Source organism: Mus caroli, unplaced genomic scaffold (genome assembly GCF_978045245.1).
Source record: "Mus caroli unplaced genomic scaffold, Mus_caroli_1 scaffold_2, whole genome shotgun sequence".
Classification (NCBI taxonomy): Eukaryota; Metazoa; Chordata; class Mammalia; order Rodentia; family Muridae; genus Mus; species Mus caroli.
This window is the reverse complement of record NW_028227257.1, coordinates 90,257,736-90,276,796: the sequence shown is the minus strand read 5'-3', so window position 1 is coordinate 90,276,796 and position 19,061 is coordinate 90,257,736. Positions and strand designations below refer to the sequence as shown.

Sequence of the window (19,061 nt, the reverse complement as noted above, 5' to 3'; positions counted from 1 at the left end):
TGTCCAACTGTAGATGGATACATAATAAAATAACAAAACTCAATATTATTTTGGAGATACTTTTATCTCATAGTGCTTTATTTGGACATTTCTTACCCTGTTGGCCCATTATTTGTATGCTTTAGTTTCTCGTTTTATACTTTTATTGGTTTTATTTTTGTTTGTGAGTCTCTGCATGTCTATCTGTTTCTCATGCATTTTTCTTTTTTATGGTTTATCAGGTTTGTTTTATTTGCCTATTTGCTTTCTAAAGAGAGGAAGAAAGGTGTCCAGTTAGATGGATAGAGAGGTCACAAGATTCTGAGAAGAATCTGGGATGAGATAAAGGAGAGGGAACAGTGATAAGAACATATTGTGTGAAGAAGAATTTATTTCCAATTAAAGAAAAAAAACTAAAAATAGATCCAGATATACCATTCATGGGCATTTACTAAAAGACTCCAATTCACTATATCACAAAGACACTCATACATCAATCTTTATTCTGCATTATTCACAATAGCTAAAGTTGGGCATATGAATTAAGATTCAAGGAAGAGGTCTGAGCAGAGCTAACAGTTTGAGTCATTAACATGTGACTTACTGAAGGCTGCATCACTTGCATACATTCATGTGTAATAGTCATGTAGTATTGAGAGATAGGGCTGTGATCACACTGGCATCTCTGTCAGGGGGTGGGATTGTACCACCACGGGACGGTAAGACAGTTAAGTGGGTAAACCTGAGTTAGAAGAACTAACAAATGAAGAGCCTGAGATTAGAGGAAGTTACTCATTGAACCACTGGGGTCCTGGAAAAGGAGCTGTCCCACCCCTGACCATACGAGTTGATCACAGGTTTGAAGCTGAAGTAAACAAGAAGGCCTTTAGAGTCCTGCTACCCATTTCAGTAGCCGTTAGTATGAGTTAAATATAGCGTTAATTATAATTCAACAAAGTTAAAAGAATGCTGTGAATATTTCAAGTGTTCAGTAGCCAATGCAACTTAGCACAGATACAGCTATCACCATCAGAGAAGCTCCTATCAGCAATGTTGACCCAGATATTCTACAGCATCTTTGAAGCAAAAGGTTTGCTTGGAATGTGAGCACCATGAAAAGATGCTCTCTGTCTGGGCAGCATCACTCACTAACTCTTAGAACTACGTTTCACACATAACACATGTTCAATTGGTTTTGCTGAATAAATTATTAAATGAACACAAACCCTTGAAATAGATCATTGCTTAAGAAAATTATGCTGCAATTAGGCTGTGTGATAAGACCAAACCACTATAAATAATACTTGTAGAAAAAATTTTTACATGAAAAACTACAATAGATCTGATGCCATATGACACTTTGATCCATTCTCCTATTCCTCTTTGGGATTATGGAAAAGACATAGGAATAGAACAAAATTAAATTCATATTTTTAGGTGAACACAAAATAAAATACTTCAATTTCCAGCCTCATTAGTGAGGGCCGTGTGATGATTTTCTCAGATAATACGAAAACAAAAAGGTTGTGTGGCATACGTGAAGAATCTCTTTGAAGTAAAAAGGATCCATTTATCCTTCTCTTTCTTACAGCATATGAATTCAAAATGTTTTTTTATCTACCAACCTCATGTGATGACTAAAATTTAAACTTTTTAAATGAAATTTAGGACTGAGTTCATCAGTCTTTCACTGCAATGGGCCTATCTATGATCACTGCCACATTAGATTTCCAGGCAGTGCTGGACTTTCTGTCTCTGTACTTTGCTGGACTTTCTGTCTCTGTACTTTGCATTCCAGATCACTAACTATCTCTTTTTATGTTAATATGTGGCCAAACCTTAAAGATCCAAACACTCAATAGAAAAAGAATGTAGAACTATATACAGAGTAGATTCCGGCATTCTGCAATTTTTCTTGCAAAAAAAAAAATGCATGTTATTTATATTTTAATGTGACAGATCAGTGAGAGATTACAATGCTGAAATGATATAATTAGACTGTCACTATTTCTTGAATTGAAGGTTTTTTTTTAAATTTTCACAAGCTTTTTGTTTTTTAACAAATGGTCAGCCCTGAAAACAAACATGGAAATAAGATTATATAGACTGAGTAGGTTGTGTTCAAGAATATGTATGTGTATATGTATACATATATGACTATAACAACAATTAATGAAAAATAGGCCATGAGTTTGAAAGATAGCATAGAAGAGAGGAATGAAAGTGGAAATAAAGTAGTTATATTACAATCTCAAAAAATAAAAGAATTAATTTAAAAACAATGGGAAAATATTTTCCTTTAATCTCTGTGGTTTCTTCTGTTGAGAGTAGAACAAAGAGAATAATGAGCTCTCAGTAGACCCACAACCCTCAGTAGGTGAGATAATTTCTGAAAATGTTGATAGTTCACTGGAACACTTTATCAAGCTGTGCAATCCCCAGCCACACAGAAGTCACTGATGTAGCTTTAACTAAAAAATCCTAACCTGGAGGGGAGGGAGTGAAGAACTCTATCACAGTCAACTGCCCAACTGGAATGTCTATGTCATTTTGGACATTGTAAGAGGGCCTAAGTTTCTTTTATGCCAAAAAGTCACAAGAACTGAAATTATTCATGGGAATTGTCCAGTGATTATAATTAGTATATTATATAAGACTCTAGGAACATCAGAATAATAGAAAAATCTTTGGATGTAATGTTAAGTGATACATTTTTTCAGATAAGAAGAAAATTTTCTTTTGCCTTATTTTTTCTTTGCCTTATTCCACAGAGTCCCCTGATTAATTCCTTTGACTGATTTCCTTTCTAAATTAAGTGTAACTAACTTCCTTTGTAAGTTATTATCCTGGGGTATTTTAAATAAATAAGACAAAAGGAAGCAGCAGAAGAAACTTTACCCAAATTGTATTTGTGAAAATATTCTCCTTGTACTGGGTGCAGCTGGGTTAAGGAACATTTTCTAGTATTTTTACATTAGGTATTGATAACTAATAGTGTCAAAAATTAATCAAATGTTTCAAAAGAGATAGCAGAGAGGATGAAGAATCTTTCCAACATGAGAATGTTGGTATAAAGATGATAGACATGCCAATTACCCTGATCAGACAGATTACTTAACATTTTATAGATGTATTGAGATATTATACTATACCCCATAATTATATGTTACTAAGTATCATTTAAAATACATTTTTCTCACTTTGGGAAAAAAATACATTTTTTTCTTACTTAATACCAAAATTTCTTCTTTCCCCTTCCTCCTACCAAACTTTCCCATATACCTTTCCCACTCTCCTTTAAATGCATGGCCTCTTTTTCTAAATTGTTATCATATGCATATATAACCTGTTCAGTCTGTACACTGTTACTTACATGTATACTTTCAGGGCTGACCTAAAACTATAAATTTTTAATGGGCTTTACATTTTTACTTGGCTTGAATATTCAAATTACTCCAGCCATAATAGAAGCAAGTATCAGGAAGATAATCAAGTTCCATAAGATTACAAAGAGGTGGCTCAGTGCTGTGCTTCTATGCAATGCTAGGACACCATGCAGTTTTGACCTATTAAGGAAATATACAAAGGTAATAATCTGATGTCCTTAATGTTTTGGTTACCATTTTTTAATATCTCACATAAAATAGACCCACTTCAACAATAGGTTTTTTTTTTAATCATTAGCTCTCCTTCACTTCATACCTATATTCTTTTTCCCCACAATTTCTTCACAGCATTTTTCACCTCTGCATTTCTGAGTGTGTAGATGATGGGATTCAGCATGGGGGTGATGACCGTGTAGAACACAGCCACAAGCTTGTCTTCAGTGAAAGTAGAGGAAGGTCGCATATAGAGGAAGATGGCGGGTCCAAAGAACAAGACGACCACTGTGATGTGAGAGGCACAGGTGGAGAGGGCCTTGCGTCTCCCCTCTGCAGAATGCTTCCTCAAGTTGACCAGGATGATGACATAGGAGGACACCAAGACAAGGAAGGAACACAGAGCAATTAAGCCACTATTGGCCATTACAATGACACTCTCCACAAATGTGTCAGTGCAAGCCAGCTTGAATAATGGCTGCAGGTCACAGAAGTAGTGGTCAATCACATTGGGACCACAGAAGGGCAACTGAATAGAGATAAGAACCTGAATTATAGAATGTAAAAAGCCCCCCAGCCAAGAAACAGCCACCAGCGTGTGACACACTTGATGACTCATGATATTCATGTAGTGAAGAGGTTTGCAGATGGCCACATAGCGGTCATAGGCCATCACCACAAGCAAAAATATCTCAGCCACTCCCAAGAAATGGAAGAAGAATATCTGAGCCAGACAGCCCTTCAGGGAGATGGTTTTAACCTTAGCAAGTAAGTCAGTGATGAACTTAGGGACAACAGTAGAAGAGTAACAGATCTCCACCAGGGACAAGGAGCTGAGGAAGATGTACATGGGAGAACGCAGACTCTTACTGACACTGACCATTGCAACAATGAGGCCATTGCCCAACACTGTGGCCAGGTACACAGGAAGGAACAGCACAAAGCACACCTTCTGCACATTTGGATCCTGGAAAAGGCCAGTGATGATCAGTTCAGTCACGTTATTTTCCCTGGCCATGAGTTCAGATGAGGAGAAGTGAACATCAGGCAGTAAGTGTCCTAAAATAAAACATTGTAGCACCAGTTACATCATTTACAGGATGTCAGAGAAAGCAACCCACTTACTAATCATTCCATTAGCCCATGTGTAATAATTCAGAATCTACCATAGTACACTAACATTTTATGACATTTTGCTTTACTTGGTTTTATCATTGGAAAAGAGAAACCCATAGAAAAGATTACTTGCCCATAACCACACATTTTGAATTTGGGCAGCCATTCAAGTTAAGAACATATATTTGTACACTCTTTACTGCATTTTGATACCTCTTCTTCTTGGAGAATTCCCTTGACATATTTCTTTACATCTATTCTTTATTTCTTTCTTCTATGTCTCAAGGAGTATCCATTTTCTATTGTATGAATATATTAATGTAGGTGAGGTGAAATTATGTCTCACCAGTAACTTATGATTACCGTTATCACTATAAAATATAGAAAGAAACACTCACTTAAAAGTCAATCAAGGCTTCTCACTTGGAAAGGTGATTAGCAGAAGAGAAACACCAAGTGCTAATGTAAAAGTTATGGTTGCTCTCATATTCCATTGTAAACATGAAAACCAGTACAATCACTCTAGAGAACAAACTGCCATCAAGTGTATGTACAGGTACTTCCATCAGTGTGCTGCAAGGAGAGTCTAACTCTACACACAGGTGTTGGGGGCAGTATATGGGGCCATTTGGAACTGCTTTTGATGTAATTTTCCCAAACTTCACATTCAGGAATACCATCTTGGTATCTTAAAGTTAGTCAAGGTCACAGTTACAATATTTAAATATTGTAAATCATGAAACACAACATATCAGATCTTTTTTCTATTAAGAAGCATCATCTTGCAGGTACATGACTTGATAGAGATTTTTCTTCCCTGATACAGTAATAAAACACTCCCAGCCACACCCTTCCCAAGGAGACAGGATGAACTTAGAAGAGATTAGGCATAGAAAGCCCCTTACCCTCTCCTACTGTTAAATATTTCAGATAATATACTTCATGAGCTTCTGTCTATGTGGAATATAAGCATGACAGTGTGTTTGGTCAGGTACATCCAATGCTGCCATGCCTGTGTACTTATGTTTGTCTAACTCTTGAATAAACTATACAAGAGCTACTTGAGACAAATATAAGTCACCATCTTCTTTACCATCCTTATCACTAACAAGGCAATGCTTTCTGCTCACTCATGTGCCACTGCTCTGAATTACTTCACTGTTACATGAGGCAAAGATAGTAAATTTCCTACAAACATAGAATTATGAATTATACTATTTTACAAGTGAAAAATGTAATATATATATTACATATATATAGTATATATATATATATTGAGAGAGAGAGAGATCAAAGCTATGGTAGTATTATTTATCTACCCAAATAGAAGACATATTGTCTTACTTTCTTGAACAAGGACCTGTTATGTGACCCCAAAAATGCCAAATATAGACTAAATGAACCAGTCATTCATTAACAGCATCCATAGAAAAGGCATAAGAGAAGAGTTAAAATTAAGTATGACCTTTCAGAAATTTCAATTATATTTATCTAAATAAACACATAACTCTTCTTTGAATTTAAGCACAACTTAATCTTGACATTACAGAAATTATGATAAATTTACTAGAACAAATAATGAGACATCACTTATAGATAGGAGAATTGAGTAGGTCCACAGTGTTTTCAGGCTTCATCCCAAATTCCTTTAGAAATTACCCTTGTCTCTGAAAATACCTGTGTGTGCTTGTGTGTGAGTGTGTGTGCGTGCGTGTGTGTGTGTGTGTGTGTGTGTGTCTTTCCCTGACTCCTTCTCTCTCTTCCTGCCCCCACTCACCCATTCTAACTCTCTGCTACTTAAATGATAAAGAAATACCTCCTGCTTTGCTTTATACTAGAATATATACAGACCATGGCTAGTGAAAACTATGAGACCTTTGATGTTTAATGTGACTGACCTGGAGTAAAGTAATAGAGCCTGTGTCAATCACAGGCTCCAAACTGGTTATCCCCAAATAGTACTTTAAAGAATGCATAATTGTAAAAGAATTTTGGCATCATTAAATTTTATGCTATGAATTTTATACCATAAGAAAAATCATGATCTTAGTTCTTCTCTCTTCCCTAACCACCTTATCTCAAAAATAAATTCTCGTGGCTCTAAGAAAACATTTGACTAGCCCAACACCTTATATCAGCTGATAAATTCTGTGTCATGCATTTAGTCATGCCACCTACCTTTATGTCTGAGCAGCTGATATATACTCTTATGCTTCCTTGGAACAAAAAATTGGACAGCATGAATTTCAAATACACTCAATGTGCCTCCAAGTTAGCGTGATGTTAGGCACCTTGCTGGAACACATCACTACTCAAGGTTTATTCAGACTTAGAAAAATCGAGCTCAGAGAATAGCTGGATTGTTGCCTGAAAATGCTGGTCCTAGAGTAAGCAAGATCTATAGAATAATACTACCAAGTAGCTGAATTCTCACAAAAGACCCTCAGATTATACCCAGCTAAGCCACTCTGGGCAGGGCGGGGACAGGGGTAGTACTGAAAAGAATTTAAAGAAAGATTCTAACTCCTTCTATTCATATATAAGATGGCACAGGCTAAAAGAGCACAATTAATTTCCCAAAACCACACTCTAACAATTTTCTAGGTACTATCTAAGGAATCATTGTTCTTTCAAAAAAATACTAGGCTATCATTGGTGATAGGAAGTGATTATTGTTACTATAGTTTAGGAGTTAGCTTTGTCTCCCAGAACATACCAAAAAGTATCCTCGTAGCTTTTGAAAACAAAATGCAGTAAAGTTTAATATGAATGATGAAATGGGAAAGAAAATTCAGGACATCTGCATTTGCATGTGTAACTTTTAAGAAAGAAAGTCCTTAAGAATAGTAAACTCAAGAGTTTCTGAGATCCTATCTGATAAAGAACTACCCACCACACAAAATCCAAGCACTGGAACTGAATGTTCACGTACACGAAGTGTTCATAAATCAACCCTCCTGTTACCAAGGGACCAACTTCCCCATGGAATTTCTTTTCCCTCTAGTAAAGCTTACCAAATGAAGTATGGCTTGAAAAAAGGATCAAAATGTATTTCAATTATTTTGCTGTCACTTTCATTGGTTTGCACACGGTAGAGAGAAAGAACATGAAGTGTTGAAAGTAGGGAGTGTTTGACTAAACTTGCCAACTAAAAATTAACCCCAAGTGAGTAAGGAAAGAAAAGACGGTTGGCTACTGGGCAGGCGCTGGACTGATAAGCACCAGATTCACTACCCACATTCAGCTATGCTACCCCACACCTCCTTCCTATTCCTCATCACCTACATTTCTCATTTTAATAAGCGTTCACTTTGTCTGTCATTTGTGTACTCTTCAAAAGCTACCTTCATGCATTTTGTACAGTTTGTATATAAAAAACACATAGACTCTTTGTGGCTCTGTCCCTCTGTCAACAACAGTGGTTCAATCGTGGAATATAGCAGGAATTTCTTCTGAAAGTGATGCCTTTTGTTGATCCAATCATTCACCCATCATTTAACAAATATAATATTGAATTATGTGATGTTCTGAGCACTGTTTAGGTACTGAATATTACACTGAGAAAAAAAAACACTTGAACAAATTAAGGATGCAGCATCCTTAATTTCCCTTTTAGAGTATAACAGAGGTAGAGAGAAAATGAAAAAAAAATATTCCAGACATGCAATTCAGTCCTTTGATGAGTAGAAAGAGGGGGGGAAAAGATGAAAAGAAATACTAGTGGACATAACCACATGATAAGACCCTAATTGCTGACAATGTCACACATTTTGACTCCCAGACATAGAAAAAGCAATCTGGAGCCAACTGGGAAACTTCCTTCCTGCTGCTCAGCTTTCATGGTGCCAAAGAGACTATGCAGGCTGCTGAAGAGAAATAGCATCAGTGATCTTTCCCAGTGCTGGACATACCTGCTACAGTACTGACACGCCAGAATCTCCATTGTGCCGTGTAATTCTAAACAAGCCCATGCTTGTTCCGGCGAGGAGCCGGCATCTGCAGTATCTGTTCCTAGCCCTGAGCCCCACGCTTGGCTCAGCTAGATGCGGGCAGCAGCGGTCACACCCAGCCTCCATCCCTAGCTTGGTGCCAAGCCGCTCTGGTCTCTGAGCTATCAGCAGCCAAACAACGGTCCACCCCACGGCTTGACTCTGCCCATGCCATGGCTGCCACGCGCCTGTGCCCTCTCACTCGCCTACCTGAATTGTCGCAAATGGATGAATGGAAAACACTAGATGATCTTAATTTTAAAATTAACATGAATGACACAACCACGGGACTCGGAACCTATTGTACTAAACTCATCATCTATTCTATGTTGGAAATTCTTCTGGTGGTGGAAGCCCCCACTGGGTCTGACAATGGCCTACATCCTGCAATTATCTTGCTCTCCACCTCACTGAAAAAAGGTATTCCTTTTCTCCCACGTCCCCTCTTCCTCTCTCTGACCCAGAAAACCTGCCACATTATCTTTGCCCAGTGATTGGCTTCTTGTCTTTGTTAGCCAATCAAATAATTAGAGGAAATCCCCCTACACTACATGCTCACTGGAACAGTAGCAGCATAATGGCTATAGAGTAACCATCTGGTCTCTGAATGGATTTGAGGCCTATTCATTCATGACTGGTCAAAAGCCCATATCTGGGAAGGTCATAGATCCTAGGGTAGAAATTATTATAATTGTTGTTTCTGCTGTTGTTATTATTGCTATTGCTAAATAGTCATGTGGTCAAACTACTTTCTAAATGTTTGTTTATGTTTATAATGTTTGTGTTTATGTTTATGTTTATTCTGACAGACCTAGGATGCTTTCAACCCTGGTCATAAAAGCCTTCTGTAGTGGACAGTAGTCAATGACTCCAGTTCCTGGTCATCCAGAGAGTGTTGGGCATGGGCTCCCTCTCATGGCATGGACCTCAAATTAGACCAGTCATTGGTTGGCCATTCCTACAAGTTCTGTTCCTCTGTTGTCCACTGCATATCTTACAGGTAGGACAGATTGTAGGTCAAAGGTTTTTTGATTGGATTGAAAGTTGCTAGTGTTACCTTCATAGATTCTAAGGAATTTCTGCTGAGCAACACTTCCACACTGCCCTTCGAATACCCTTCAATTCCAGTCTTCTCTTCTCATACTCTACCTCTCCATCCCTCCCCCACCACCTGATCCCTCCTGCTCCCATTGCCACCAGCCCCCAGTCCACCTTCAAAGTCTACTCTATTTCCCCCTCCCAGGGAGATCCATTCATATTCCTCAGAGTCCTCCTTGTTACTTCCCCTCTCTGGGTCTGTGGATCATAGTGTGATTATCATTTACCTAACAACAAATATCTTCTTAGAATTGAGCACATTTTGTTTGTCTCTCTGGGTCTGGGTTTCAATACTTTGACAAAATCAACAACTCAGAGCTCTCAAATATTAGTAGATTGTTCATATTTCTGTTAAAGATATATGCACACATATGTGTGTATATATACATATATGTACATATATGTGTTAGGTTTTTATTGAAAATAAATTTTGTATACAATATGCTCTTTTCATTTATTTCTAAAATCCTCCTAACCTCTAAATCCATGCAATTCCTCTCTGACAATCTGTCTGTCTGTCTGTCTGTCTATCTATCCATCTGGATATCTATCCATCTATCTATCCATCTATATATCCATCCATTATCTATCTATCTTTTAAAAAAACAGGCAAATTTAAAAATAAATAAATTCTGTTTTCTTTAAAATTTGGTGCTTTGTTTCTAGTGATGTCAAAACAAAGTGAATACCTGATCTTAATGGATCTACAAGCTCTTGTCTCCCAGACAATGAGGAAAACCCTGAGGATTTTTTTTTTTTTTGATCATTCAAATAGAGTAGACACTATCATCCTGTGAGGTTCCCAACATCTCAGGGATCACTGATGAAGCTCTACCCATAGTTTCCACTGCAAAAAGAAAACCCTCACAGAAGTGAAGGATGCTATGACAGCCAGCATCCTAAATACCTAGTCTACTGAGCATAAGACATCAATAGAAATGGAAGTTCTCGCCATTCTATTTAGTTCACGATCTAATATTTTGAAATACCTTAACAAAGCTTAAAAGTATTCAACATAAAATATAATGTAGGGGCTATGTTATGGTCAATAATCACTTGACAAATAATCAACTAATTCCTAAGATCCCAGGCTCCTGTCTACACACTTGAAATTAATTGGATAATAAATTATGTTTACCATCATCCCCCCAAATATGAATGAAATTCCAAATAGTTTTGGTCTGCGGTGAAATTAAGACCTATTCTGAGCAGATCCACATCTCAGAAAGACCAGTTAAGGACATGAAGTTATCACTCAAAATAAAATTGATGACCAGCACAATGATGATATAGTTAATTTTTATTGGGTACCATGTTCCTTCCTAAAAACTTAGCATGTATATTATCTGATTTACTGCTCAGAGTAATCCTATGAGTTTAATCACGGTATTGATATAAATTTAATTTAATCATAAAAAAGTTGTTGACAGAAGTTAAGGAATATGTACCTCAAATTGTGCCTGACAGACAATTGGATTAGCCTAGTGAGTTTCAGAGACTGAGGAAAAGATGAGGTGCCAACACATAAGTATTCAAAGTATTCTAAGTGAATTATTGCAAGGTTTCACACTCAACAAGAGTTTATGGGGCGTCAATTTGTGGACAGAGTAGTAGGAACTACAAAGGAAAAGAAACAATACACAGTTATGCACATGACAGCTTAAAGTCTAAGAAACACATATGAATAATAACAATGAAAATGACAAGGGTTATATCATGTAAGTCTAAAATGGCTACCTTAGGATAAACTTGCAAAGGTGTTTGAAAGAGACCTTCTCAGAAAGATGATTGTAATTAACCTAGGTTTGAAAATAGATATAAGATTTTGCCATGTGTAAATGGGAATGGGTGGGTAGGGAAGTCGGGGGGAGGGTATGGGGGACTTTTGGGATAGCATTGGAAATGTAATTGAGGAAAATATGTAATAAAAATATTTTTAAAAAAGAAGGTAAAGTTATTCCATGTGGAATAAGCAGAATTTTCTCCGTGAATGTTCATCTACCCTACTGCCATTTCCTGTTGCTGTGATAACATACCCTAACAAGAGTGACTTAGAGGGAAAAAAAGGGTTTTGCTTGATTCAAAATTTCAGGTTACAGTCCATCATTGCAGGGAATTCCAGGTGGCTAGAACTTGAAGTGGCTAATCACATTACATCCAAAATCAATGGCAGAAAGCAATGGATAAAGTCAAGCGTGTTAGACTTCAGCTTGTCCACTCCTCTTCTACCAAATTTAGTATCTCCTGTCTGAGGAATGGTGGCATACACTGCAGATGGGTTGACTATTAATCAAGATAATTCTCCCACAAAATGCCCATAGGCCAAGCTAAACTAGACAATTCCTCATTGAAATTCTCTTCCCAGGTGATGCTAGATTTGTCAATGTGACTATGGAAACTGTCACATCATCCATGATTAACAATTAATAGAGACACCAAAGAGAATGAGAATTGTGTGATGATTTTATAGCTACTGTTTATCTACATATTGAACCAGTATCCCTAAGAGAAATGGACCACAAATCTAGAATGCTAGATCCATTTTCTGGGGAAGCTGCTGGCATTAATTTACCTGGTCTGAATAAATATAAACAGATGCACAGAAAATGAAGTGCAGGCCTTAGTCATCTCAAAGCTGAAAGGGGCCAATTTTATGATAGTCTATCCATTGTAGATAATTCTGTGAGATTGTGGGTAACATGGAAATTCTGTAAGGTGAAATGGCATTTTAGACTCACTTCTCTGGTATTTTTCACCAAGAAATGCTAACAGACTTTGAAGGTAATAATTATGGTATATCAACTTAAAAGAAGAGACACAGGTCTGGAGTTAAAACATCCATGAAGTGTGGTAGTCAACACAAGTAGTTCACTCCTGCCTGATTCCTCTGAATTAAGGAAAAATACAAATGTATAATATTCTGTATTTTTATAGTGGGATGAGACAAAAATAATTTCATATTCATAACAATTATTTTACTTCATCATTCTGTTGGTAGGCAGCATATGTGTCATTTTAGTGTTATCTGCTAGTATGAATGTTAGATTCGGTAATAGGGCACAAAGTCTATCTTTTGCAACATTACATCACACGAAGTAAAACTGATTCAGAAATATTTTTGATGATCAAGATGAGATGACAACAGTCAGCAGCATCAATCAGAAAAGAAAGATGTACTTGTCTACATTAGAAGAGAAAAACAGATTAATATTCTCATGGACAAATATCCCATAATAATTACATTGCTTGACTCCTCTAAACGCAAATTGAAAAAAAGAAAAATCCTACTAAAAACATTTCCCATTTCAATAAGCACAAAAAACAAGACATATTTTTAATTTTGTTGTGAAGCCTCAGCTGTGCTTTTGGTTCCATAACATTCGTATAGCATTTTTCATTTCTGTATTCCTTAGTGTATAGACAATGGGATTAAGCATAGGAGTAATGACAGTGTAGAACACAGACACAAGCTTATCTTCAGTGAAGCTGGAGGATGGTCGCAGATAAAGGAAGGTGGCAGGTCCAAAGAACAGGATGACTACCGTAATGTGAGAGGCACAGGTGGAGAGAGCCTTGCGTCTCCCTTCTGCAGAATGTTTCCTCAAGTTGATTAGGATGATAGCATAAGAGGACACCAAGATGAAGAGAGAGATTATAGACATTACACCACTGTTGGCCATCACAACAACACCCTCCATAAAGGTGTCAGTGCAGGCAAGCTTAAATAATGGCTGCAGGTCACAGAAGTAGTGGTCAATCACATTGGGACCACAGAAGGGCAATGGAATAGTGATGATGATCTGGATTATGGAGTGAATGAAGCCCCCCAGCCAGGAGCCACCAACCAGCATGTGACACATTTTACGACTCATGATGTTCATGTAATGAAGAGGTTTGCAGATGGCCACATAGCGGTCACAGGCCATCACCACAAGCAGGAAAGTCTCAGCAACCCCCAAGAAATGGAAGAAGAATATCTGAGCCAGACAGCCCTTCAGGGAGATGGTTTTAACCTTAGCAAGTAAGTCATTGATGAACTTAGGGACAATTGTAGAGGAGTAACAGATCTCCACCAGGGACAAGGAGCTGAGGAAGAAGTACATGGGAGAATGTAAAGTCTTACTGATTATGACTGTCACAACAATAAGACCGTTGCCCAGCAATGTGGCCAGGTACACAGGAAGGAACAGCACAAAGCACACCTTCTGAACCTCTGGATCCTGGAAAAGGCCAGTGAAAATTAACTCGGTTACATTATTTTCATTGGCCATGGAGTCAGTTCATGTGTGTTGGACATCAGATAATAGGAAGGCTGAAAAAAAGTCAAAACATTGCAACACAAGTTAATTTCACTAAAAGCATTCTCAAAAGCTGGGGCTGTTTTGCTAAATACTTACTACTCAGCTGGTACATTCTTATTCAGCACTAAATGTTACCACATTTAATGCTGAATCCTCTACATCTTCTAACGAATGTTCACACCTCTGAGAGTATTGGAATCACTAAATTCTCCACATTCTTCTACAATCATTTCCCACCATCTCCCACTAAGTCTATTGAGGATCAGTCACTACAAAGAGACAGAAATTTCTCAATAGCTCAGTCGGATCCCGCAAATAGGACCAATAGAAAGAATAGATACAGGAAACACAACACTGATGAAAGGGAAAAGGTTGTTTCCAGACACAATAGGGTTAATGTCCATATGAAGTCCCAGAAACTGTCAGCATGCACAAGACCTCCACAGGGCCAAGCCAGATAAAAACCCCAGTATGGAGAAGGGGAAGTGGGTGAAAGTCCTACTCCTAACCAAAGGTTATGGTTCATTGAAAACTTCTAAGAAAGAGAAAAATTATTTTTAGTTTTTATTAATTAATTCTAATTAATTTATTTAATTAATTCTAATGGCATGTGCAAGGAAAAATCTTCATAAAACAATGTTAAACATACTGAAAATGGTGAGTGGATAGGTGTGTTTGTTTTGCTAATTCAGGAACTAAATTTTCCCATGGTCATTTGTAACAGACATAAACTTCCATTCTCCTTATCATCTTTGTCAGCAACAAGAATGTTTTCTTCTCACTCTGAAGTTTTAGCTCTTATTAGCTCAGCAATCATAAAGACAGCAACCAGGACAATAGGGCAGTTGGAAAATCTTCTAAGTTAATATTAATTCTTTCCATAATCTAAGTTCCTTCAACAATTCACACCCTTATGTGCCCAGGCTTCTACTTACCATTGCTCAACTCAGAGTCCTCTCCTCCACCACACTCATGCACACTGCTGATTCCCACCATAGAGCCTCACTTACCCAAACGATCTTCACCTGTCCTCTCCAAACCTACCCATCTTGCAAGCCCAATTCAAGTACTGTTGAGACAGTGAGATTTCTCTAAATGATGCTACCACAATTACATCTTCTAGTCTCTGGCCACTGAATAAATAATTTTAAACTATACAAAAACTTCCCTTTGCCCCACAGAACAAATTCCCATGCTCTCAGGAGTTCAAGGTCTTTCTCAGATTGATCTAACTCAATTTACTCCCTTATAGTCAGTTCCCAAATAGACCCAGTGCAGCAATTGCCTATCATAAGGTGGTCCCTCTCTGCTCTTTCTAAAGTGTAAGCAAAATTTACCTGCTACAGAATAAAGTTCTCATGCCTCTCTGTCACTGTGATGCCTTATCGTGCATATCAATTAGCATATTATTTTGAGCATAGTATGTATGCATGTCCATTTTAGTGTGCATTTTATGTTTTCCAACCAAAAGTATACTATTATGTTACTCAAAACAATGGTTATTTTTTCTTAATCTTTCTTTGTACTTTATGAACACAAAAGGCTAGCTTTCCTTTTTTAGTTTTGTGTGTATATGAGTGTTTCTAAGTGTATGAATGCGCACCATGAGAATTCAGTGTCCTGTAAAGATCAGAAAAGAGCACCACATGCCCAGAGTTACAAGAATTGGTAAACACCCATGTCACTGATAAGAGTAGAACCCAAGTCCTCTCCAACAGTAGCAAGTGCTCTTAACAACTGAATCATCTCTATACTTTAATGCCCCACAGAGATCCAGACAGTTTTTAATATTTTAAATGATATTTCTTGATTTAATTGTGTATGTGTGCCACAATGTGGGTGTGGGTCACAGAACAACTTATAGAAGTCAGTTCTCTTCTCCTACTGTGTGGATTATATGTGAGAGAATGAAGTCAGATCATGACATTTGGAAGCCAGTATCTTTACCCATCCAGCTGTCTTGTGTTCTTATACATCACGCTTGAAATCATGTATGCTTATCCATCCCAATTTTAATATTAAACTTATAACTGCCTCTGATTGTTATCAGATTTTGCATATGAAGAAATACAAACATAAATAAATGAATTAACTTGTATTATTTATAGTTTCTGAATAACTGCACAACAGCAAAGCCAGGATTTAATATCAACCAGTTTAACCACTATGCCTGTCCATTTTACCCAGAATCATACATCATTAGTAGTATAAACATGAGGAGTTGTAAGAAGTCATTGTGTATATTTATTTACCTACAAGAGTAATGCCTTTTCTCTGAGGTTGAACATCATTTCTGATCCACTAAAAAATACAAGCATCTGTACCATGTTAATTTAATACACCAATTTGAGACAAAACTCAGAGATACGAAAAAGTTTTTCAGGGTCCTGTGTTTCCAGGATGTATTTTCCAACATGAAGAAGAAGCACATCTGATAACCTGTCTATTTTAAGGTGACCTGTTCCTACTCATCAACTCTGTCCTTTCTGTATTTATTCCTCTCTTTCTTCTACTCTAACATGTTTAGCAATTGATAAATTCTGCCTCTTTTTGCAATGAATAACTCACCAAGAAACATGGAAACGAAGGGGAGAATCTTCAGATGAGTATGTTAAGTCTATAAAGACAGCAATAGAGAAAAATGAGTTAATTGATATTGATAGTGACCCATAGACTTAGTGCCTTGACTCTAGTCATTTCACCTACCTTCAGGTTAGAAGAACTGGTGTGTTCATGCTCTGCCTTGGAGCAAGGAATAGATCAAATTGATTTCAAATAAATTGTCTCTAATTCACCATAGGATTCTCTGCACACATGAAACAGAGCATGGCTTGAGATGTTATGCTGGCAAGGGGGTAGTATCAGATTCCTCCATGCAGCTTCTGATTTCTTCAATAAATGAAGTCTCTTGACTAATGTTAACACCAAGAAGATTTTCCACCAAAATGCTTAGCCCAGGTCACACTCAGCTAAACCAGCCTAGGAGCACTGCCCTCAACAATTTGCAGAATAATTTGAAATAAACTAGTCTATCTCCTGAACATACAAGAAAAGGGAAGAGTCTGAGAGAGGTGAATTAATTTCCCAAAGCCACAGTCTAACCAATGTTCTCTCCAATGGATTATGCTTTGAGGGTATGAAGTGGAAATGGTCCTGCCGTTTGAGGCTTAGATCTGTCCCCTAAGTCAGACACCTATGGAGTATTTAGAAAACAAGTTTGATGACTGGGGTGAATCACAAGTAAAGAAAATTGTAGGGCATCTGTATCAGGAATAATAACAATACATAGAATATAGAGAAAAAAACGTAAGAATAAAATACTCAGGAGTTAAAAATTCTTGTTTCAATGTAGCAGTCTCTCCATCCACAGAGTATCCAAGGCTGTTGATAAATGCTCACATACTTGGACTATTCATGATAAATGTATTCACGAATATAATCAAGAGACTATCTTCCCCCTGGGATTTCTTCTCCCTATAGGAAAACTTAACAGAATAAGTAATGACTTGGGCAATGTTTATAAATATTTTGCAATTATTTTAGTGACACTACAATATTGCTTTACAGAGTTTCTGACCTAACGAAGTATCTTAATTTTTTTAAGGAAAAGAAAGTCCCTAGGCACTAGATTTTGATAAGCTACTGATTAAATATTCAACTGAAGACAGGCTATCTCATACCAACTTCCAGTTCTCCTGTTGACACTTTCACAGAAAACTGTACTGTAAATCTACATTATCTTCACTTCACCTTCTCATTCTCACATTTGCATATTTGTGTATAATGCTCATTTATATAATCACTTGGTCTCACTGTAGTTCTGCCTCTTTATGATGATAGTGGTCATAGCCACTGAATATGCAAGAATTGCCTCTGAAACATAACATTCATCCACTCAGTCATTCAACAAACAATCCAGAAAAATCCCTAGCTCCATGTAGTCCTTCTGCTAAACAGGTGATCACTGAGCAAGGCTTTAAGTCACTTACATAGGCTTTAAGTGCATTCTTAGGTAGTTAGTAAGAATCAACTTGTCCTTCATTCTTCAAGTTAAGACAATAAGCATTTTTAATATTGTTTATTTTTAATATCTTACAGGCTTAACATCACTTTCTTTTGTGAAAACATTTGAGTTATTCTGAATTCATAAGTAGAATGTTATCATTTTAATGGTACTTTGACTTACAAATGTTGAATGTTGTGAGAGATCAAAAAGACACTCCTTGATACCAGAGTAACTCAAGAAGTAAAATTGTCTATTGTGGTGGCTGATATCAGATGGTCTACAATATAAGAATCTAATACCAATCAGAATAGAAAAGTCCTTGGGTGGGTATAATTCTCTAAACATGCTTATATCTAGGCTATGCCAGAGCCTAACAAATACAGAGGCAGATGCTCACAGCCACCATGGGACTGAGCATGAGGTCCCTGATGGAGGAGTTGGAGAAGGGACTGAAGAAGCTGAGGGAGGTTGCAGCCCCATGGGGGGAGCAACAGTGTCAACAGGCCAAACCCCTCAGAGCTTCTGAGGGCTAGACTCCTATAATCCATAGGTTTGGTCTTCTCATTGTGTCCTGGGTTTCCTGGATGTTTTGGGTTAGGATCTTTTTGAATTTTGCATTTTCTTTGATTGTTTTGTCCATGTTTTCTATGGTATCTTCTGCACCTGAGATTCTCTCTTCCATCTCTTGTATTCTATTGCTGATGCTCACATCTATGGTTCTTGATTTCTTTCCTAGGATTTCTATCTCCAGAGATGTCTCCCTTTGGGTTTTCTTTTTTATTATTATTATTGGGCATTTATTTCATTTACATTTCCAATGCTATCTCAAAAGTCCCCCACACCCACACCCACTCCCCCACCCACCCACTCCCACCTCTTGGCCCTGGGGTTCCCCTGTACTGAGGCATATAAAGTCTGCATGACCAATGGGCCTCTCTTTGCAGTGATGGCTGACCAGGTAATCTTCTGATAC

General features: G+C 37.4%; 2 protein-coding genes across 2 annotated transcripts; both read right to left on the bottom strand.

The window, feature by feature from the left end:
• Nucleotides 1-3,670: 3,670 nt before the first annotated feature.
• On the bottom strand, nucleotides 3,671-4,596 carry LOC110289428 (olfactory receptor 4B1-like). Its single transcript, XM_021155629.2, is given in 2 exon segments — nucleotides 3,671-3,696; nucleotides 3,699-4,596. Coding segments are annotated over 2 exon segments (924 nt in total).
• An 8,538-nt stretch (nucleotides 4,597-13,134) lies between these two features.
• LOC110289760 (olfactory receptor 4B13-like) lies at nucleotides 13,135-14,052 on the bottom strand. Its single transcript, XM_021156130.1, has one exon. It carries the CDS (start codon nucleotides 14,050-14,052, stop codon nucleotides 13,135-13,137), a length of 918 nt encoding a protein of 305 aa, XP_021011789.1.
• Between the last annotated feature and the right edge of the window lie 5,009 nt (nucleotides 14,053-19,061).

Bases quoted from the DNA above. Each gene is read 5' to 3' on its own strand.
- LOC110289760 (XM_021156130.1), bottom strand. From the start codon at position 14,052: ATGGCCAATGAAAATAATGTAACCGAGTTAATTTTCACTGGCCTTTTC.